The sequence below is a fragment of the Bemisia tabaci genome, chromosome 7 (genome assembly GCF_918797505.1).
Source record: "Bemisia tabaci chromosome 7, PGI_BMITA_v3".
NCBI lineage: Eukaryota > Metazoa > Arthropoda > Insecta > Hemiptera > Aleyrodidae > Bemisia > Bemisia tabaci.
In genome coordinates this window covers 14,503,189-14,526,243 of record NC_092799.1, presented here as the reverse complement: position 1 = coordinate 14,526,243, position 23,055 = coordinate 14,503,189, and the positions used below count along the sequence as shown (strand labels likewise).

At 38.8% G+C, this 23,055-nt stretch overlaps 1 protein-coding gene across 2 annotated transcripts in view; it reads right to left on the bottom strand.

Annotated features, from left to right (window-relative positions):
* Positions 1 to 144: 144 nt before the first annotated feature.
* verm (LDLa and CE4_CDA_like_1 domain-containing protein vermiform) overlaps positions 145 to 23,055 on the bottom strand; it is a 32,134-nt gene continuing 9,223 nt past the window's right edge. The window contains exons 2-8 of one of the 2 annotated variants that reach the window (XM_019043817.2): positions 19,702 to 19,885; positions 16,618 to 16,748; positions 10,255 to 10,404; positions 8,884 to 8,999; positions 6,360 to 6,714; positions 4,743 to 5,194; positions 145 to 2,725 (exon numbers count right to left, since the gene is read on the bottom strand). In XM_019043817.2, the coding sequence (XP_018899362.1) occupies positions 2,495 to 2,725; positions 4,743 to 5,194; positions 6,360 to 6,714; positions 8,884 to 8,999; positions 10,255 to 10,404; positions 16,618 to 16,748; positions 19,702 to 19,885 (1,619 nt within the window). In that variant the 3' untranslated portion in view covers positions 145 to 2,494. Of the gene's footprint in view, positions 2,726 to 4,742; positions 5,195 to 6,359; positions 6,715 to 8,883; positions 9,000 to 10,254; positions 10,405 to 14,699; positions 14,813 to 16,617; positions 16,749 to 19,701; positions 19,886 to 23,055 lie in introns of both variants that reach the window. The other variant, XM_019043818.2, reaches the window with a different exon arrangement.

Below are 23,055 nucleotides of genomic sequence, written 5' to 3'. Positions count from 1 at the left end.
GGGCGTTTATTTTATGGTGAATCAAATGTCACCAAATATTAGTTTTTAAGAACCTTAACAGCAATAATAGTCAATTAAATTAACTAAAATGTTATTGTTGACATTTAATGAAGGTTAGAGAAATATTAACATTAAAAGGCGAAGTAATTTTATATAAAATTTTATTTTGAATTGATGATCTAAAACTAAGCTTAAAGTGAATGGTACTTACAAAAAACATTTTTGAGTGAGTAAGAATTTACACATAAAATATTGTAAGGAGTTATAAACTCATTCATGTCAAATGAACCATTGACACTTTTTTTTTTTACATTTTAAAGTTTTGAACTTCTCTGATGTCGACAAAACTGAGAAGAGTTTTGTAAACTTGATTGCAAAATCCCGGCAAATTACTTTCGTAATTCCTAGTTTTAATTACTTAAATTTTTTCATGTGTCTTCTCATAATACAATTCTAGTTATTAAACATTAATTTACAATTTCTAATTTTCAAAATTTGCATAAATTTATTGTCTGAACAGAGTGAAAGAGTAGGTGCGAACTCAAAAGACGAAAATTTGAAGGGTGAAGATACACATACCTTTCCCATTTATTTTTATTTCGTAAAAAACAGCAAATCAAATTATGTAATTCTGTCTTTGAGTTTTATCTCGACGATATCTTTAAAATAGCCTCATATTTTAACTTTATTGTGTCAGTAACGCACTACGACGTTATTAACAGTAAATGAGGTGATGAAGCACCTTTAATGTTAAATTTTGAATGAAGTTACCTTTATGGTGAACTTATATTCATTAATATCACATTGGAAATTTCATACATTACTAACTTAACCTATTTGCATTTATTTACAGTCACACAATTTATAGTTACTTAAACCAAAACTTGTAAAGTTGAATTAAAGGCGAAGAAATGAAAACGAGGACAAGGTGAACAGAGAGAAAAGAAAAATAAAGTTCCAAGTTTTCAAGGAGGGGATAAGTTAGAGGATAAACTCCAGGAAATCATAATTGAGAGAAAAACAGAGACAAATTTAAATAGATTTTCCTTTCTCGGGGAATAAAGATAAACTCGTAACAATAAATAAATAACGATTAAACTAACAAATAGGTACTTTATCAAGTTTAACAAAGATTCATGATGCCTGGCGGTTGGGGCTGTGCCGTAGGAGACCACATTAAGATGAATTCCAAATGCCGCTCTAAATCTCACTCCGAAACGCGTGGAGAGTGTACATCCATTCGTCATTAAACCTAGAGCGAAGACTTAACCTTGAGAAAGTAATTTTTTCTCATGAATATTTGCGGCAAGCCTCTGAAATTCGTCACATACCTCCAAGCGAAATAAGTGAAAATAGCTTCTCAGTAGTTATTTTCTGTTTTGTTGTTCAACAATTTTGATTGGTTTTTTGCTCAGAGGGTTCGAAGATCACACCATCGGAATATTCAATGCATACTCCTCGATCAAATGGTGTCTTAAATACAAACAATCTAACGCAGATGAGGAAAGAAGAATGCACCGGGAGGGGTAACTTTAATTGCAGTTGCACATGGTATGCAGCTGCGCTTCGAAAACACGATTCAATATGGTTAACCGTTCATCATGGTGGAATGCAGTTTCAGACCCCTCCCTAGATTATCATTACCAAAAAATCGTACTTGAATATGAATAATTCAGTTGATAGTTTTCATAATAGAGGAATTTGATTCCAATTTCGTCTCACTCATACGCAGCTCGGTCAAGCGAATTCAAGTTTCGATTTAGACACCATTAGCAAGATGTTTTAGTGATGAGCCTTTTCAAGGTTTAAAAAAGGGGCAACAATGGACATTGTAGAGGAAAATCTGATAAAAGAAAACAAGTATACGGTTGACCACTGGTCTCACACGACGAAGGATCCATATTCGGACCACACCTTGCAATTAGGAACTACACTTTCTGGCTAATTTTGGAAACGGCATACAAGCCATTAGTCTTTCCATGCAGATAGGTGTCTTTATCTGTGCTCTGGAAAAAAAACACATTGGATCTAGAGTCCAGACTCTTGAAAACATTGACAAGAAAAAATACTCTTGATTCAATCAGATTTTTGCTCAGATCAAAAGAAAATCCGCTCAAATTAAGAGGCTTGGTTCTTGATCTAAGCAAAAATCTGATTGAATCAAGAGTATTTTTTCTTGTCGATGTTTTTAAGAGTCTAGACTTTGGATACAATGTGTTTTTTTTTTTCAGTGTGAGCCAGAAATTGTAGTTCCTTGTTGCAAAATGCAGTCCAATTGTATTCTTCATCTCTAATTCCGCACGCCTACAAGTATTTTCCAGGTAGGTATTTTATAGACCAGCATTCACCCCCTGGCATGATTCGGTGACTCATTTTTGTTTTCAACCCCTTTCGAGGGAACGATGAGGAGAGTGCATAGCTCGTGAGAGGCGGGTGAGAATGGTTTCGAACACTGTACACGGGGTGGATTTCCAGCTTGGGAATATTATTTTCTTCATTTTGCAGAGAAGCCGTCCCCGGTTGGGTCGAGGATCCAAGGGTAGTTGTTGGGACACTCCATGCACGTGAAAAGACGGATCGTCTCTCCTGGAAGCTCTCTCGTCGTCAGCGGGCAAGGGTTGGGCAGGGAGCAGTAGGGCTGTCCCTTCACGTCACATTTCTCCTTCCATTCCTGGAAATCTCTCAAGGAACTCACTTCAGTCGGGTTCTGCATCCACTGGATAACCTGAAAATGAAATGTTTTTATCAGTAGCTGAATTTCTGACGCCTGCTTGCTCTGCCGCGCTAAGGAAAAACGCCGTATGAACATTCAAGAGTTGCCAAATTTCCTCCTATAAAGTGTCTATTATTAAGGAGAGTTATGATTATTTTCTCTTGAAATTCTCAGATAATATAGAGCTGACTTATTAATACTCTCTTGAGAATTGAAGCAAACATTCACAGATCTTCTTGAAAATCGTATTTTAACAAAAGAAATTTGGCAACTTCTAAAGGCTTATGCTGCGTTTTTCCATAGATGGAAAGTGCCAGACTGTGATATTTTGTAATCGACAATAGATTTGTCCTATGAGGTGAAGAATTGAGGTGTATTCTGCAATAAGAAACTACTATTGTTTGCTCATTCCTATAGAAAAACCAATCTACTTTTGAAAACCTATGGCTCATGCGTTGTTTCTGAAGTGAGCTAGAAACAGAGGTTCTTCATTACAAAATGTGGCCCAACTTTTGAACAGGGTTTATAATCATTTTTGAAATGTCTTAAATTCAACTTTTGAATTCTCAATCTCTTTGATAAGATGAAGGGTTTTTCGGTTGAATGTTAATGGTGAGGTTTTAAAATGTAAGAAAATACCGTTGCCCAGTTATTACGGCTTGGTCTCAAACAATGGAAAAGCACACCGAAAAAAGTAATATTCTGTTTTAGCACTTAGAATGTCAAAAATGTGTCTGGTGATATGCTGCCTTTGCTGCCCTCGCAGTTAACTTTACACCCTAAGAATGCTAATTCAACTGCGTGGGCAATCAAGGCTGCATCAAATGATCACCAGACACTTTTTTGACATCCTAGGTGCTAAAAAAGCATACCGTTTTTTTCAGTGCACTCTGCTCCTCTGCTCGGCGAATTTTTGTAAATTAAATTCGCACTAGCAGAACTACCCGTGCTTTGTATGACCTTTAGACTATGAACTTGTGTTGAATAACAAAATAAAGTAAAATTTAAAAACAACAATGAAGTGGCATAATCAAAAATAACAATCTAGTGATATCGTGTGACTGTGACACCCGAGGGGTGAGTGAGAGTAAAAAAGGTATGATATTTTTCGTGTGTTCCTTGCCAGAACTATCCAGAAGCGGCAAACTACTGCGCGCAACTAATCGTGCTTCCTAGTCGCTCATGTTGCCTTCACGTTTATTGAAGGCTAACTCGACCCAACGAGAGACATGGATCAAAGAAAATAATTGGAAGATATTTTACAAATGGGAATCACAATTTCAGGCTCATTTTAGAAACAATATACGTGCCATTGGTTTCTCTTCTCAGATATATGTTTTTATGTAAGGGCTAGAAATTGTAGCTCCCTATTGCAAAATGCGATTAAAATATTGATGATTGAACCACGAAACTTCATCACCCGATTTGTGATGTTGCAAACATCACAAATCGAGCGTTCATCGCTGTACGAACATTCGAAAGTTGTCACATTTTTTCGATAAATTGTTTATTTTTGATGAATGCTATGAATATTTTTCTATGAAATTTACAGGAACTTTAGTTGAAATTACGAACAAAATTTTCTAAAAATTGAAAGGCAAATATTCATAAGTTTACCAGGAAATTCTTGTTTTATCAAAGGATACTTTCACGGAGAAAAAAACTTCGTGCGTGGGATCCGAAGTTGAGGTCTTATGGATCTCTGAAGTTTCCGGATCACGTATCTAAAAACTTGAGGTCCAGCTACCGAAGTTCGGATCAGACATCTGAAGTACTCCGGTACATACCGAAGTGCCTCGATGTCTGACCCGAACTTCGGCACCTCGACCACAAGTTTTTAGATAAAGGATCAGAAAACTTCTGAGATCCATACACCTCAACTTCAGGTCCCATGCACGAAGTTTTTCTCTCCGTGTGGCAACGACTGAAAGCTCATACGGCGTTTTTCGTCAGCACGGCAGAATGGAGATTGCCGATTTTGGTTCTAGATGCCTCGTTTATTGGTGTGATTCTGTGTCGTGGGAGTTACCTGGAGCATGGTGACGAAGTAGACATCGTTCTTCTCGTTCATCTCCTCGATGAACTTGATGAGCTCGTCCTTGAACTCCTTCTTGCTCTTGAGCCAGGAGGCGTGGAAGTGGAGACCCAGCGGGGCGCGGTTGGTCGTGAAGTGGCGGTTGAAGTTGTGTCGGAGGAGGCGGCCGAACTGCTCGCCGGTCTGGATGTTGGAACAGGAGTCGACCATGTGACACCCGGGCAGGGACTCATCGAACGTGGGGTCGTCTCGCCGGTCAAGCTCGTTCATGACCATCTCCCAGACGGGGTGCGACCGCGAGGGGCAGTTCTGGGCGTTACCGTTGCACTTGTGCGGCATCCGGAAGTAGAGCGTGTACGGCCAGATCGGCACTCGGTTCAGCGGGGCCGTGATTGAGGCGTCGTAGACAAAGAATTGGTCGGCCATCATCTCGAATTGCTTGTTACCTGCAACCGGAAATCGGGACAAAGAGGTTAAAAGACGTGTGTTTTTGAGCAATGATTTACCAATGGATACTGACGCATTGAAGAAATATCATAGAAAGTTCGATGTTAAGAGCTCATCTCACTCAAGAGATCGTAATGAATATCATATATCAAGGGCCTTTTTGACGACCTTTCCACCGCCATTCTCTGTACATATTGTACTACATTTTGCAATTCTGAACTAAAATTTCTGGCTCGGTTTAGAAACACTGTATGTACATTTAGTCTCCCTATGCACAATAGTGTTTTTACACATGAGCCAAAAACTTTAATTCCTAATTGTAAAATGAATTCCAGTAGTTACATCATGTTTTTTTTTTTTTTTTTTAATTTTTTGACAGTTTATTTGGCTTTTATTCCTGTTTATTTAGGAACTTAGTAATCTACAGCCATCTATAGACATGAGTTTTAACATAGAGATTATTTTATTGTTAGTAGACATCAAAGGCATTTTTGCACATCCTCATCCATGCTCCGGCTTTCAAATTTTCAGGGATTAGGGCCGAGTAGAATCTGTTTCTGGAGATCCGCTCGTCAGTTTCGTGACAATTTGTCGCCACTACCGGGATTCAAACCCAGGACTTATTGGTTCAGAGTCAGACGCGCTGACCGCTAGGCCAACCTGGCCAGCATATTGACTTTGAACAATGCTCTTTTTAGGATCTTTGATCTCCCGTAGTCTCATTTTGGACCCGATCTCCTCTACACGAAGAAAAAAACTTCGTGCGTGGGACCCGAAGTTTAGGTCATATGCATCTCTGAAGTTTTCAGATTGAGCATCTGAACACTTTAAGTCCAGCTGCTGAGTTTGGATCACACAACTGAAACTTCAGTTCTCACATCTGAAGCACTTCGGTTTTCACATCCGAACATTTTCGGTTCTCACATCCGAAAAACTTCGGTTCTCACATCTGAAGTACTTCAGATGTAAGAACTGGAGTTTCAGATGTGTGATCCGAACCTCGAAAGCTAGACCTAAAGTGTTCAGATGCTCAATCCGAAAACTTCAGAGATCCATATGACTTAAACTTCGGGTCCCACGCACGAGATTTTTTCCTCCGTGTAGAATCACCAGTTGACCTCCGCGAGAAAGTAATTTCGGATAAATAGAGTAAAAATAACTGACCTCCAACTCTGAGGTATGGGGCTCTCATGCCGATGATGGATCCGTCGGAGATGTTGGCGAACCTCTCGATGATGAGCCTGGCGCCGGCCATCTCAGCGAGCCAGTCGTCGTAGGAGCCGCCGGTCCAGTACTTGGGGTCGTCCTTGTGCGTCAGCGAGAAGACGGCGATCTCGTGTCCTCGTCGGTGGAGGTCCTGGACGGAGGCGTAGTTGGAGTACTTGTGCGACATGAAGAACGTTCCGCGGATCTGGCACCCGTTCGGGTTCTGACGCTGACCGTTGAAGATCTCGTCGTACAGGTCGATGTTGTCCACGTTGATGGCGCCGTTAAATGTGATCGTGATCATCTGAGGAACCTGCACATCCCCAAGCAACACTTAATCAGCGATGTTTCTCCAAAAGAACTTTGTTAAGTTGAACGTATTTCTGCCAAACGGAATCGGAGACAAGAGGAAAAGAAGGGGTGTGCTTCTAATGGGGGTCGTAAGAATGAATGGGAGTCATAAAGCGCCTGTGACGTCAGCGGCAACGATTCAGGTGCCGCAGTGGCGGTCATGAATCATCGACGCATGAGCCCTGCTCACAACGCTCTTGTCACATGCCCACGGCTCACGAGTGCCGTATTCATAGTTTGCTTATAGTTCCGTTTGACAGAATGCAAATGCCCGATCCAAAGAGAACCAAGCCCATATTTACATTGTTTCTTATGCAGCTTCCTAGAGCACACCCCATCTTTGCCACTCGGCTATAATTCCGTTAGGCAGAAATACATCCAGTTGTGCGAAAATGAAACTATTTCTATGATATGGAGGGATAATGATGTCGCTGGAGGTGTTTTCTGAGGGTCACTGCTAAAAACCATAGAGCACATAGAGTCGTAATGTAAATGGGAGAACTGGCACCATGTTCTGCTCGAATAGTTCCGGGCCCGGTGTGCGCCGAGCTTCGGTTTTTGATACGTGTTCGATCCAAAATGGCGGTGTGGTATACCTATCCTATACCCATCCTGGCTGTGGTAATTTCTATCTTCTATATTTACATCGGATGGCTAGGTACCTGTGTATCGAAAACAGTCGATCATGTATCGGAAAAGTAACCCGACGTCACACAGAAGTCTTGGAATCCGGGGCCTGGAAAATGCTAAAAAGTGGCGCCAGCTCTCTCACTTACATTACGACCCTATGTACAGTATGCTAAAAACGACCATGTTGTAAACAAATCAAAATGATTAGGTTGCGTGAAATTTGGCGCATGAGTCTATAAAGCATCCGAAAACCCCGAGTGATATGAATGCGAAATGAAATTAGCTCCATAAAAGCAGGATTATTCATAAAATAGAGTAGATTCGGCTCCGTAATTGTGTAAGTCACTCCGTGGAGGTAGTAGATTCCGTTCCGGATGTATAGATCACTCGGGGTTTTTATTCGCTATATAGACTCGGGCACATTATTTTACTCCAACATTTTTAAAATTGTTGAATGGTGGCGGCTTCTGCGTGGCAGAAACTCTAGAAGAGGAACGATGAGACAAATGGATATTACGTCGATGTACATTTCGCCTTCAATTTTGAAGGTAGGCCAGACAACATCCCTCCTGCAGCAATAGTTATCTATTCAAGGTTGTGAGTTGTATGCTACCTGTAAACCATGCCTGGCAGTAGATTTTATGTAAAACTTTACCTGAAATTACTGCTAGTTATATTTTTCCTCTCAAGTCTCCGCGACTGATGATAAGTATTGTATGGTATAGAGAAATAATTAATAATCACATTACAATGTAGTACGCCAGTTATTTATGAATACAATTTGACCCGGAAACATTTTGAAATAACTTTAAAAGTATACGCCCCGAGTGAGAATCGCAAATCAAAAGGCTAAACGATGTGCGATATTCACCTGAGACGTACTTTTAAAACCACGAGAATTTAACATATTTCTTGGTCATTTAATTTATAGATACTTGACAAACTGCAGCATGGTGTGATGTTTGAAAATTCAAGAGAAACATCCTAAATCCAGAAATTATCAGTTGATCAATCGACTCTCAAATCGTTCTCCACAATTAATACTGAAGATACACCTTGTATAAGAATGGAGATTACTTAACCGGTTCATATTCGGTAACAAACCCACTCTGCCAAGCTGAGGAAAAACGCCGCATGAACATGCGAGAGTTGCCAGATTCCCTCGAATGAAATGTTTATTTCGAAGGAGAGTTATGGATATTTTCTCTTTAAACGTCTCCGATAATTTTGTTTGTAATTTGATCTAAAGTGTCTGAAAATTTCAAGGAAAAATATTCATACTTTTCCTGAAAAATAAACATTTTATCCATTGAAATTTGGCAACTCTCGAATGTTCAAGCGGCGTTCTTCCTCGGCACGGCAGTGTGGGTGTGCTGTACTAACTTTCGGAACTGAATTCTTTTCCGTGCAATCCGACAACATCGAATGGAGACTCGTGGCGAGTGATGGGCGGGGAGGAGAGGTCATGAGCACGAAAATAATTGACAGTTTAATTAATTACCTGGTTTGGCTCGATGTTTCCAGGGATCCTGGTTCCATCGGCAGAGCAGAAACAGTCCGGTAATGTGCACTGGGTTGGGTCGCAGTCGGGGGCACGGTTGGGGTCCAGCTCCACGGCTAAAATAAAAATAAAATAAAAACATCAGATGATCCTCTTCAATTCGTTCATTTTCCTCGTGGTACAAGCACAAGGAAAAACTTACAATCCAAGGCATTTTTCTTATTCCTTCTAGAACTTGAACTGTTCATTCAAACACTGGACCACTATACTGCCGTGCTGAGGAAGAACGCCGTATGAACCTTCAAGTGTCGCTACATTTCCTCTGATAAAACACAAATTTCCTCGTAAATATATGACTATTTTTCTTCCAATTTTTCAGATAATTTTGTTCGCAATTTTCCCTAAAGCCCCTGAAAATTTCAAAGAAAAATATTCATAAGTTTCCTCAAAAATAAACCTTGTATCGAAGGAAATTTGGCAACTATCGGATGTTCATACGGCGTTCTTCCTTAGCACAACAGTATAGTATTACTTGGGCTTTACTAACGTATACTTGTCTAAAGTTTCAAAATTATATGGAGCCTCATGGTGACAATGAAATTTGAACTCACTCTTCGCTTTTTTTCGTTTGGATGTTAGTTTACGGATTTTTCACAGAAAGTATTTTCAAACTAGATTTTAGTCGATTTCATGAATATCTCAATTTTTTCAAAAACTGCCCTCATGCGTCTTTTCCTCCAAGCGTCTCAATGGAGTATTTGCATACAAAAATTTTGTTGCTTCATCTGAGAGTACCCTGAGTTCGCAATATTTTTCATAATTTTTTTCTGAAATGGAAAATGGGAGAAAAATTGATTTAAAAGTGAGAAAGTGTGCCGCCTTTATGAAATCATCTGGCGGCATTTTCCATTTAAACACATGTATTTTAGCAGATTAGGTAATTAGGTAATATTTCCTCCAATGATTGCTCAATTTAGAAACCAAGGATCTCCGTACTGAGTTTTCCTACTAGTATCATTATAAAAATAAAATTCACACACTTTAAAACACCTGCAAATTCTCAATGAATCATTTTCATAAAAAAAACTTGTTTTTTGATGTGCCATCAGTGCTTCCACTCAAAAAAAGGTATGACTCTGAGACCCATAACAAATGGCTCGGAGATCCAAAATTTCTAACCAAAGTGACTTACCGTCTACTGTATGGCTTTCTGAGCCATACTTTATTGGTCGTGAATCTGTAAGCATGGCTCCACAAACTATATTCTATGGCTCCATGATCCATAACTCGGCCGGTAAGTCACTCTTCCCATACTTGTTTTTTGAGTGCAGTATTGCAAGGAAATGGGCAAATAATGATGTTGGAACTTACTGCAGGCGTTTTCATCCGACTCGTCCTTGCAGTCCGGCTTGTCGTTACAGAAGAGTTCCTTCTCGATGCACTCTCCGTTTCCGCACGAGAGCTTCCCCTCCGGGCAGACCGGTTCGTCAGTCTTGAGGATCGGCATCACTTTCCTAGGCTCTGGTGAGCACAACCCGCAATCAATTAGCAAAGACCGACACGAAACACGCAACACTCATAGACATCCGCCCCCCGCATCCGAGCTCCAAGCCCTCTCTACATCTTCCTAGAGTTTCTTTATACTGTGAGTCAAGACAATGTGAATCCATTTCTGATTGGTTCCCGTATTTTAGGCCTTCACAGTGTCACAAACGGGAATAAAGATTACAGAAACTGAACGTTTTTTGTAATCTTTGATCGGCCCATTCTCAAATTCCTTTCTCCGTTCCTTCTCTCATTCCGTTTGTTCCTTGCCGAACCCGTAATTCCCCAGTCCATTCCAGATTATAATCTTTGCAATCGGTGAAAATGTAATCTTTATTCCCGTTTGTGACACTGCGAAGGCCTAAAATACGGGAACCAATCAGAAATGGATTCACATTGTCTTGACTCTCAGTATAAAGGGACTCTACATCTCCCTTTCGCACGGGGAAAAGATACACCATCGCACAGTGGATCGAGTCAATAGGAGCGGTCAGACAAAATTTGGAAACTTTAAACACTGGAAAAAAAACACACATCGGATCTAGAGTCCAGACTCTTAAAGACATCGACAAGAAAAAACACTCTTGATTCAATCAGATTTAAGCATAAATCAAGAACCTAGCCTCTTAATTTGAGCGGATTTCCTTTTGATTTAAGCTTAAATCTGATTGAGTCAGGAGTCCTCTTTCTTGTCAATGTTTTCAAGAGTCTGGACTCTAGTTCCAATGTGTTTTTTTTCCAGTGAACGCTTATAACTCTGTTTAAACAAAACTTTGAAATTTTGAAAGTGGTTCCATTGGTTTCCTCGTAAAATTTCTCTCCATCATCACCCCTTAAAATTCAAAATGTGATGAATTAAACATTAAAATTTGCAGTTTTAGTGAAAAATTTCATGTCCGATCACTCTGATTGACTCAATTCACTGTGCGTCGGGACATAAGGAATGACAATCGTGGCGTGCTTTGCGATGTGTCGAATGATCCGTCATTCGAACCTATGGAAAAGGATCGATAGACAGGGTGTTCGCAACGAACACCTTAACAATCGATTCTTTACCATAGCTTCAAATGGAGAAATATCGATAGTAATCGATTATTCACGCCTCGTCACCGGATCGTGGCTTTTTTGACGAGCACATGCGAGCAGATTTTCCTCAGACATGATTGCCGAAGCCTGTTCGCTGTTCAACATTTTGGAGTGGAATTCTGTCCGAAAGTCTATAAAACACCCCAAAGTCTAGAGTGATATGAATGTGAGATGAAATTGGTACCATAAAAGCTTATGACACTCCGCAAAAAGAGTTAAATCCGCTTCGTGATAGTGTAAATCACCGCACAAACAGAATAGATTCCACCTCGCATTCATACCACTCGCTATTTTTGGGCGCTATAAAGACGCCGATACAGAATATCACTCCAAAATTTTTATCAGTGTTCGGCGAACAACATGTCGTTGTGTCATGTTCGAAAAATATTGCACTACATATATCTCGGCCGACTATTTGGTACAAAGAATGAAGTATTTTTTCTCCGTGCAAAAAGAAGTGACGATAGCTTTAATTTCTTGCTTCAATTTGATAAAAGATAATTTGCTTTTTACCTAACATCAACGATTTACTATTTCATTTATCATGCAAGAAAATACAGAAATCTCTCAAAAATTCTGAATTACCCTGGTAAAAATTGGCGATAAGAGCTGTGTTTCAAAATACCATAGAAATTCTTATGGCCGGCTAAAGGAGGCTACAGGAAATCATACATCATTTCACACCAGAGGTATTGCACAGTATCATACGAAACTGAAGGCGCTCTAATATATTAGTAATAGCAGGCATTCATCAAAAGTACGGAGCTTTCTTCGCAAAATAAATCAAGATACAACGGCCCAAAAAGAAAGCAGTAGTCCAAAAACTCGCTATGTCCTAGCATCCGTAATTAGTAACGTTTAGCATACACTTTATCGCCTGGCTGTTGCTTAATCACCATCGGCTATAAAAGGCTATTTGAAATTGTGTAGCCGGCTATAGAAGCTATTGGGAATCTTACAGCCGGCTGTAGGTTTATGTTATTTTGGAACACAGATTCTACTGCCAATTTTTACCAGGGTATCTTAAGAATAATTTTTTCCGATTCCAGGCTCTTGGTAACCACTATACTTGTTGTCAAGGTCAAATAAAAAACCTATTTTTGAGAAAGTAGATTTTAATATAAAATATATCATAGTGAAATTAACAATCGGGGTAAATTTGAACCATTTTAAAATAATTTCCTTCAATCTCTATTGAACTGTATGGATATACTTCCCAAAAGTACTTACTGTGCGAAAAGGATTGATGAGATATTATGAATTACCTTAAAGGTTTGAGTCACTTCAAGTACTTAAAATATATGCATTCTTGTTGATCAAATGTAACTAAAAGTACACCATGTCATATACATCCGCACAATTTCAGTTTATAATATTCAAGCACAAACATAAATTTAAGGTGTTTTAGAATACATTCGCAGATAAATATACGTAGAAACATATTGAAATAACATTTTGAAAGACTGGAAAATACAAATCAAACATTTCAAAGCAAGTGGCAATGCATTCTAGAAACATGCAATTAAAGTAAAATAAAATATTATAAGCAAAACATGCGCTAAGTGTTAGTTTGAATGTTCGCATGCATGTTAGCTTGTCGTTGCAAGAAAAGTGTGAATGGAAAAGTATTGGCTTTTCATTTGATGTCGTTTTGTTTTAGCGACGGATTGAATTACTTCCGGTAATTTTGCAACGTATACATATTTCCCAAAGACATACTACTTATACTACGATTTTCGAAGAAGTGACATTAGATTTACATGTGATAGAGATTGATCAAGCAGTCATTAAAAATACCTTTTCCTGAATTGGATGAATTTTCCTGAATTTTTCTCTCACATTATTGCCAAAATGAATGTACTTGAGTAAGACGTCTGAACTAAGACGTATATATATACAACGAATGGAAGACATAGTAATGATCATCAAAATTATTACGGTGTCAATATGAATGATCGTCGTTCAAAATGTGAGTTCTAATGCAAACAGATAACACATCATCGAGAATTAAATCGACACAAAAACATCTGAATAGATATTTTGGTTTCATTGTGGCAGGAAAATATTTATGTGTGAGGGTGTGTGTGTGCGCGTATCGTCGACGTAAAAAAAATGGAGGACAGAAATTTTTAAGATTTTTTTACAAAAAGTGAGCTTTGGTGCAGTAAACATTCTTAGTTCTCAACAATCAAAAGAAGTCTCGTCATCGTCTAGGAGAAGTGTTAATTAGAATTTAACACATTTGGACACGTCCAGAGGTTTTTGTTGAAAGTTTCTGAATCTCTGGTTTCATATTTCAAACATATTTTACTGTTTAAACAATGTAATTTCGATAAAAAAAGGTAAAAAAATTAATCACAGTCAAGTGTTTTTTTGCCAGAAATATAGCTTTTTTCGGCTTATTTCACTCAACGGATGACAATGGGACGAATTTTACACATGCAGGTCGGGGAGAGACTACGAAGCAAGTTCTTTACAAAAGAAAATGACGACTACATTCTACGCTCTACAAAAATCTACATCCTTGTAACCTGACTCTTAGAACCATCTTGTAAAACCACATAGCTTTCAAGAGTTAATACATTCAAGTAAAATGACCATCATTGGAAAAAAAACCACATTGGATCTAGAATCTAGACTCTTGAAAACATTGACAAGAAAAAGGACTCTTGGTTTAATCAGATTTAAGCTTAAATCAAGAACCAAGCCTCTTAATTTAAGCGGATTTCCTTTTGATTTAAGCTTAAATCTGATTGAATCAAGGGTCCTTTTTCTTGTCAATGTTTTCAAGAATCTGGACTCTAGATCCAATGTGTTTTTTTTCCAGTGATTCAAGAGAGCGAGTCGAAGAGCTTTTCAGAATTTTCTCATTTAAATCAACTCATTCATATTTATTCAAATATTTAATTCAAAATTGTACCTAAGCGAAAAATCTACACTGTTAATGTGAAATTTTTCACTTGAATCTAGCTCTAAACCTGCTCCATAATTACAATTTGTTAAATTCTCATTCCTATCCTTAATATATCAACTCTCAAAGTCTACGAAGTTTTTACAATAACTTTGGTGCTTTCTTGCAAATTCCATTTTAAGAATCAGTGCTACAAGGGAGTTGTACAACTCTACGATTCTACTCGTTTACCGCTCTTGGCATCCACCCCCCAACTTGAAGTGGTGTCACTTACTGTCCAGTCGGTTACAGTTGTTCACTTTACCCTTCCAATCACACGTCTGTTTTTCAATGTCGAAAGCGAGTCCAGAAGGACAAGAAATTTGTTTTATGCCAGCTTTAGTACACCTGAGGGAAAAAAGTCAACATGGAGCATTCAAATAGACAGAGAAGGCCAGTAAGACGTCTCCTCGCTGAACCATTGTTACTCGGATGTTTGCACAGAGTTTGAAGAGGTTAGACAGGAATTGAAGATGAGTTAAAGCGTTCGTCCTGAATAACTTAAAAATACTGGACTTCAAGAGGGAATATTCTTGAGAGGAGGGCTTCACGGTGAGATTGCAATCCGAAATGAGGCATGTTGACCCCTGATCTCTTGAAATGTGCGTTTTTGGATTAAGGAGATAGAAAATTATTGAGAGTTTAATTCGTGGGAGTCGGATATTATTATTGTCAGTTTTTTTATTTACTACAAAATCTGAACTTTTTTGTTAAGCTTGGGACTCGCGCAAGGGACTCGTGTCATAATTTACGTCAATTTTTGAAAAAAAATATATATTTTAATTCTGACTCTATACAAATATAAGTATATTCTGTAAGATATGAAATATATTTTATTTGTTGTAATTGGATCACATGGGTTACACGTAGAGGGTAACATGGTCTAAACGTGATTCGATTCCTTTAATACGCTCATATTGGAAGATTCGTGATTGATAAATAGATTGATGGAGTCAAATGAATCAGGTCGAAATCAATTGAAATGATTTTGCTCAAATCTTAGACATTCATTTACCTTTCTACCCGATTTTTAGGTCAGACAAGAGAAATCTTAAAATTTCCAGATATTGAGAATGCAAATTTTATTCACGGCGGTAAAAACTTAGAAAATCTCACCTGAGATGGATTTCGGGGATTATTTTATGAAAATTTAAGTATTTTTGGAATATGCAGCTCGTCCAAACTCAAACAGCAATTCGAGATTTTAGCCTTGGATCAATTTAATCAGCAAATCATGATCGCATCGGTTGTATTACGACGAACGCTCGAAAGGTGAACAGAAGTCGTCGTGTACTGCCGTGCAACGCAAAAACGCCGTAGACGCCACATTAAATTTTTTAGAAACAGTGTATCATAGCAGAAAAACTTGGTACCTTGAGACAGTTTTTTACATAATTTTTTCGCAAATACAGTAAATTCTCTCTGTACGACTATCGTTATAGCGAGAATCTCCCTGTAACGAGGAAATCGGTCGGTCCCTTGAACTTCCTATATTAAATATCGACTATCGTTATAACGAGAATCTCCCTGTAACGAGGAAATCGGTCGGTCCCTTGAACTTCCTATATTAAATATCGACTATCGTTATAGCGAGAATCTCCCTGTAACGAGGAAATCGGTCGGTCCCTTGAACTTCCTATATTAAATATCGACTATCGTTATAGCGAGAATCTCCCTGTAACGAGGAAATCGGTCGGTCCCTTGAACTTCCTATATTAAATATCGACTATCGTTATAACGAGAATCTCTCTATATCAAGGAAATCGGCCGGTCCCTTGAGTTCTCGTTATAGAGAGAAAGTACTGTACTGTCAAGAACTCAACTTGAAACTTTGAGGAACATGGGTAAAATGGTTTTTATTTTATGAAGTGCTAAGTTCCAAAAAACGCGGGAAAATCTTGATGAATTTACGGCGTTCTTGCTTATAGCACGGCGGTGTATGATGTGGGTGATTAAAGCGAGTTTATCGAGGTGTTTGATTAATGGCGGGCTTTGAGAGGGACAGACGAACGAAGACAGACAGAGTGAGAAGAGGCTCTCATTGAGGTTAGGTTGAAAATCAGACGATGCTCAAGTTGGTACCAGTCTCGAAGCGGGAATAACAATGGTCGGGCGGAGTTATCTTACTGCGTTTGAATTCAAGCACTACTTACTTTCTAATTTATCACAATTTTTTACATGCGTTTTCCAATCGCACGTTTGTCGATCTATATCGAAAGCGAGCCCGTTCGGACACCGCACGCCGGCTAGCCGGGTGACGCCGTTCTCGCCTGCCTGGTCACACCTAGCATAACATTTCAGAGTGATAAACAGGGTCAAAACCAGTGCTCCCGAGTCGAGTAATCCACCCACGTCATCATGGCTACTTCCATCGAATTAGCTCTTTACCTCATAGAGTACATAGAGTCGTAATGTAAATGGGAGAGCTGGCGCCATGTTCTGCTCGACGATCCCGGTATATGAGGGTCACTTTTTTGATACATATTCGATCCAAAATGGTGGTGTGGGATACGTAGTTATTCCACGGTCGGATCCCCGTGTATCGCAAACAATCGATTATGTATCGAAAAAGTGACCTGGCGCCGCACAGGAGTCTCGGAATTCGGGATCTGGAAACTGCTTAAAAGTGGCGCCAGCTCACCCTTTTACATCACGACTCTATGTACTCTATGCCTTACCTGAATGAAGTTCTTTTGTAAATAAACCGGGACGTAACAACACCGCTAATGTCCATTTTTCCAGTCTTAAGTGTTTTTGAGTCTATAATGCTTTTCGACGTTGGTCGCAACCTCAAAAGTGGCGTTAAAATTCGTCTTTGGGTCCCCTTAAACGCAAAACGAGTCCTTTCGTCACTTTTAAGGTTGTATTAACTCTTTAATAGTATTATGAACTCAAAAAAACTTAGACTGGAAAAATGGACATTAGCGGTATTCGCACGTCCCGATTCGAATAGTATCAAGATATATCAGGTCATGTTGGCTGATTATTGAAATTGATAGATAAAACTATAGACGAAAATGACTCTCGCCAACCGCAGCAGGAAAAGTTCATCGTGAGTTGCCGTTCGTTATTGAAACATGCTTTGAGGAATAACATCTATGAATAATGTTAATAATATAAAAAAGGTTTATAGGTTGTATTTATTACTTATACACTGTTGCCGAAGCTTCTCTGGCAACCCGCGCCCATAATCAGAGCATAAACGTACATATATAAACGTTATTACATAAACGTCAGCTCGTCTATAATTATTTTCCTTTGTCCATTACAACCACTCGCTTTTAATGATAGGATCGCTTTATTTTCTTTTTTTTGTCTATTGCTTTGTCTATAAATTTCAATAATCAGTCCTGAAGATCATGAAACAAGAAGTCGACCGCATTTTTGTTTTTTTGCCCAGCCCTGAAATTTCACGATTTTTGGGTACCCCAGAGCCGGTAAGTTTGAGTATTTATTCCTGTAAGAATTTTGCCTATTTTCCTACTTCTTCGTTAAAGTCTCCAACATTGTTCACGCAAAGCTTTTTCTGACAACATAAATGAAATAATCAATTAATCCTAATCGAGTTCTAATTTCTAGAACCTATTTTCGCCAAGTGTATCCCTAAAGAGAGCCTGTCTTGAATTCGAATTCAGAGATATGTATATCGCATTTTTATCGGCAATCTTCACAAGGAGAGCATAATTACATATTTACCCTAATCCCACTTTTAAATTCCACCATCGTGGCTTGTGCAACCGGCTTAGCTTATACTATATTCGATGACTGAGTGCTAACAAAGGTTTTTAATCTGGTGTATTTTTGTCACGTTTTAAATTGAAGAGAAGTTGCCAAAATTCCCTGAAAAGTAACACATTTTTCTTATAAGCGAGATTAATAATTTGAGATTAATCACCCCTTTCTACCCCTCCACAGTCGAATTGGAATACCCTTTCAAGAGTTCAAAGTGAACGGGCACATTACTTCTGACGACTCCTTCCGATCATATCGGCTGATTGCTCTAGAGTGGTTGCTCTGTTTGTCACCGTAGGGCCGATTATTGAATTCAAATCGGTAATCCGATTAATCTGATCGGTAGATGCGTAATTTACCGATCAAGGTCGATGTTGAAGAGTTCAATAATCGGTCCTTTCCTTCGGTTGCTCAGAAGCAGTGACTTGAGGTTGCCGATTAGCCAAAGAAAGTCACTTATTAGGATCCGTTCCCAGAGCCACTCAAAATTTACGCGGAGGGAGAACAACTTCGATATATGTGGAAAAGAAAAGTTTTCGTTTCAGCTCACCGATGTTTCTTGTCACTAGAACCAATCTCTGATAACCAAAATCTTTGGGATTTATACACAGAATCGTATTATTCATTATATATTTTGGTCATATCAGCCTAAGTTAGGTGTCTATGACGAGAAAATTATGTTCTGTAGGTATGAAATTTTGGTATTCCGTACGAACCGAAGCTAGGTCCTTGCAACTGAAGTTTCTTCCTTTTGGGGAAATTTAAAGGGGTCCACAGAGTTCCTTGCAAATCAAAACTGCTACATTTTGCGAAAATTAAATACTATTTTTGGCTCAATTCGGAGACAACATAGGTAGGTGCTGGTGCTGTTAGTTCTCCTACGAAAAAAATGCTTATTTTGTGCAAAGCAATGAATAGTAGTTCATTTTTGCAAAATTAAGTCCAAATGATTTTTCGCAAGATCCGTGAATAAACGAATATTCTCATAGAACTCCTTAGACAATTTGAGAAAATCCTACGATAAATGTCTTGGGATTCAATTGTAAATTTTCATCTATATTTTTGTGACGCTACATTTCTGCTGAGCTGGGGGAAAACGCCGTATGAGCCTCTAGGCGTTGCCAAGTTTCCTCTGGCAAATCACTAATTTTCAGGATATTTTTTGAATATTTTTCTGTCAATGTCTCAGATAATTTTGTTTGTATTGATCTAAAGCGTCTGAAAATTTTAGGGAAAAATTTCCATAATCTTCCTGAAAAATAAACATTTTATCCAAGGAAGTTTGGCAACTCTCAAGTGTTCATACGCCGTTCTTCCTTAGCACGACAGATTTGTTCTTGGGAATACAGAAAATACAGGAATAATTCCTTTGAAGTATCGACAAATTGGATAGATAGCTAATAGTGCTGTCTCTAAATATGTTCTTCATTGATGGTTTATGCTGGCAAATGTGTCTCAGTTTATGGATGAAACTGTGACTGTGAGTAGGATTATAGTGATATTACCTGACCACATCTCGGCAGTCTCCCTCGGTGGTGAGTCTGAAGTACTCATCTGGCGGCCTGTTGGCGCAGAGCTCATCGATGGATGGATCATCGGTGTCTGTTGCATCTTCGTCGTTGCTCTGCTGGCTCTGCTTACCGATGCTGTTGCTCTGCCTCTTCGATCGCTCCAGGGTCGTCGCCGAAGCTGAAACAGGCCAAAATCAACCACGTTAGTCCATCATCAGAGGTAAATTGAAGCCTTAGGCCTTGTCTCCACGGGACGTTTCATGGTCCATGGGTTCGTCCCATGGAAAAATATCACTTGTGAAGTTGGGAAATATATTGAGATAGTCAATACTAATCATAGTGCCAACTAAGAGTCCTTGTGGAGTTCTAAGGGTGACTTAGAGAGAGGAAGAAGACATTTTGGTGTGTCGTTTAACGGGGAAAAAGCTCAAAAGTTTCGTTCCTGCGATTCGAACTTGGAAAAAATTCAAATTTAACCGGTCGATCATAAAATAGTATAAAGCCATAAAATTTGCTACGTAGCTGGGTAATATCAATTATTCAAGAATCATCGTTCATCGATCTATTAGTTTAAATCCTTATTTTTTCTCCCTCTCTCTTATTTTACAAAGTAACTGATTGTAATGGGTATTTTGTAAAAAAAAAAATGAACAGTATCCATTTAATGACTACCAAACTGAAGCTGGGTCCCTTTTAAGCTTAACAAAAAATAAATAAATAAATAAAATCCTTCAATGCGCATATTTGAACGTCAAATTCTTTGGCATAAGTAAAATTGTCGTGACGCCAAGATAGGTAGACAAGTGTGAGAAAAGTCTTCACAAGTAATGAAAGGTAATAAATTGCATGCAATTTGCGTGATTTTTGTTACACAATTCACGCAAGGCTCTTAAAGCCCTTTAAAATCAAAGCGCAAGTTGTTGGATTTTAATCAGCATCGTTTTATCGTTGCAGCGATAATGAAGCGCATGGCTACACTTGGACGAAAGTTCTGTGGTTCGAATCCCCTACTTTCCTGCCGGTGGTTTGTTTTGTAAGCGAAGCGGACGTTACACTCACTACGCTTGCACCGCAACACCGGGCTGGAAAGATGGAGAGACAACACTCAACCACACTCCAAGTCTGGCCTTAAGGCGAGACCCACGTTGCAATACTGTCGAGTTTCGCTGTTTTTGACCTCTTGGCAAAACAATTGGACGCCTCAGAAAGATTTCATTAAACTAAGAAACACAAGAAAACAGGTAACCGAGGCAAATACAACAATTACAAAGCTTGGATCGTTTCGAGGTGGTTTCAACCCCCTTTTTAATCAGGGAATTGAAATATATATTTTAAAATTATAAAAATCTAGACCCTCATTCGTCATAACACAATGAGGAGAGGTTATCATAGAGGCTCTATGGCAGAAACCCAACAAAGGTTTTTTTGTGTTTTTTAGGATGTTTTCAGCCGAAACCGCCCCGAGACGTCCCAGGCGTTGTGTTTGTTGTTTTTAAGCCTTAGTTACCCATTTTATCTTGTTTTTAGTCAAATTATTTGGGCTATTTTTGTGTAGTATTGATGCTATTAAATTTCGGAACGTTATAACCCCTAAAATATATGGCAAGCGTCTATCTGGGATGATGGAAGTACAACTTTTCCCGCTTCTCAACTTAAAGTTTTCAGATTTTTTGGATGATTCCCCAAAATTCGATGCGACTCGCTCTGATATGTTCATTTTTTGCCGGCGTACGATAATTTTATCACCCTTACGTCGGTTTCTAGTAGAAGCAAACTGGAATTTTTTACTTTTGATCTTAACCACCCCAGAGACTTTCATGAACTACGTCCAGCGTTTAGGAATAAGGGGTCTCAGGTGTCTGACATCATGGGTGCCCGACGAAGGAAGGAAATGGAAAGAACTCCAGTCGGAGACCACATATTTTAGAGACCCGGTGGTGCTATTTTCTGAACATCGTAAAAGTGAATTCCGAAAGTTACCCTCTGATATGTCTCGGGAAGAGTTGAGCGACTGGTTTTAGCAATCCTAATACTTACTTCGCAAAAACTCTCCTAGCTATATGGGCCCTCTCGACATTCATCATTCATTCATCAACTGACGAATTTTTGGCTCACTAAGTTGCTCATCAATCATCAATAGGTGGAAAGTAGCGTTGGTCTTCGACTATAACTTTTGTCCAAACCAATTTTACCGCTTTGATTGATAGTGTGGGATTTCTAAAATATACTGTCTCTGATTCCAGCTCCTCAAGAAGAGAGAAAAATCAATGTCGAAGGTGAGTAATAATTTGTTGATTTGGACGTATTTCTGCCAAACGAAACTATGTACATTATGACGTGAGCTTTGTTAAGCATATATTCTTATGAGTCTCAGGGCTCATGTCTTGATGCACATATTTCCGTTTGGTAGAAATAGGTCCACTTGTTAATGCACGACAACACGGTGCTCGGTGTTTGCCACAGTGGTGTGTGGGTGACATGATGAGTATTTATCATCGATTACTGATCAGTTTGCACTGATTCCTACCTCGGTCAGTTGCATGCTCATTTTCTTGTTTAAATTTTTATATTTTTTAGCTTCTGTTCCAGTTGAGAATGGGCATGAATTGCCCGAAACGTCCTGGTTGTTTATGTATCCTCTAGCCTTGTATACCCATTTGTTTTTTGTATTTTAGTGTATTTTTATTGTTGTCTGCATTCGGGCTATTGTGTCTCTCGCTTTTTTATTATCGATTACTCCAGCATCGATTTGATTGGAAACTTAAAACGTGGAAAAGCTATCGACGTTAGGCGTTTAAAACACTCTGTCTCCGACTTTCCTTGACATTAGCCACTTTATTTATAGTTTGCTTATTTGTTTTCTTGCACTTATTTGGTGTAAACAAAACAGCGGCTTTAATTTTCGGGCAAATTTTGTCGATATGGCAACATTCTGAGTACCAATCAACGCAGAATCCGAATTCCAAGACCACACGGAGCCAAGTATTTTACGCTGCGCAGCGATATGTAAATAAGTCGAGTGACACAATCCTTAAGAACAGCCCGGTTGCCACCTCATGCTTTATTTATAATATATTACAGAATATTCTAAATTTATAATATCACTTAGTATGAAATCGTTTCGACCACCTTCGCGAGTCTCAAGGCTCTCGAGTTTTTGATGGAAAATAGTTTTGATTGAGGGGATTTTGCACTGAAATAAAATTCTCGGCGTTTTTACCAAAGTCCGTTGGTACCTTTACCATCTCACTTTTTTTTACCAATTATTGGTAATTTTACCAAGACAGACTGGTAAGCTTACCTAAAAACCGGTATTTTTACTGTTTTTTCAGGTAAGAATACCACTTT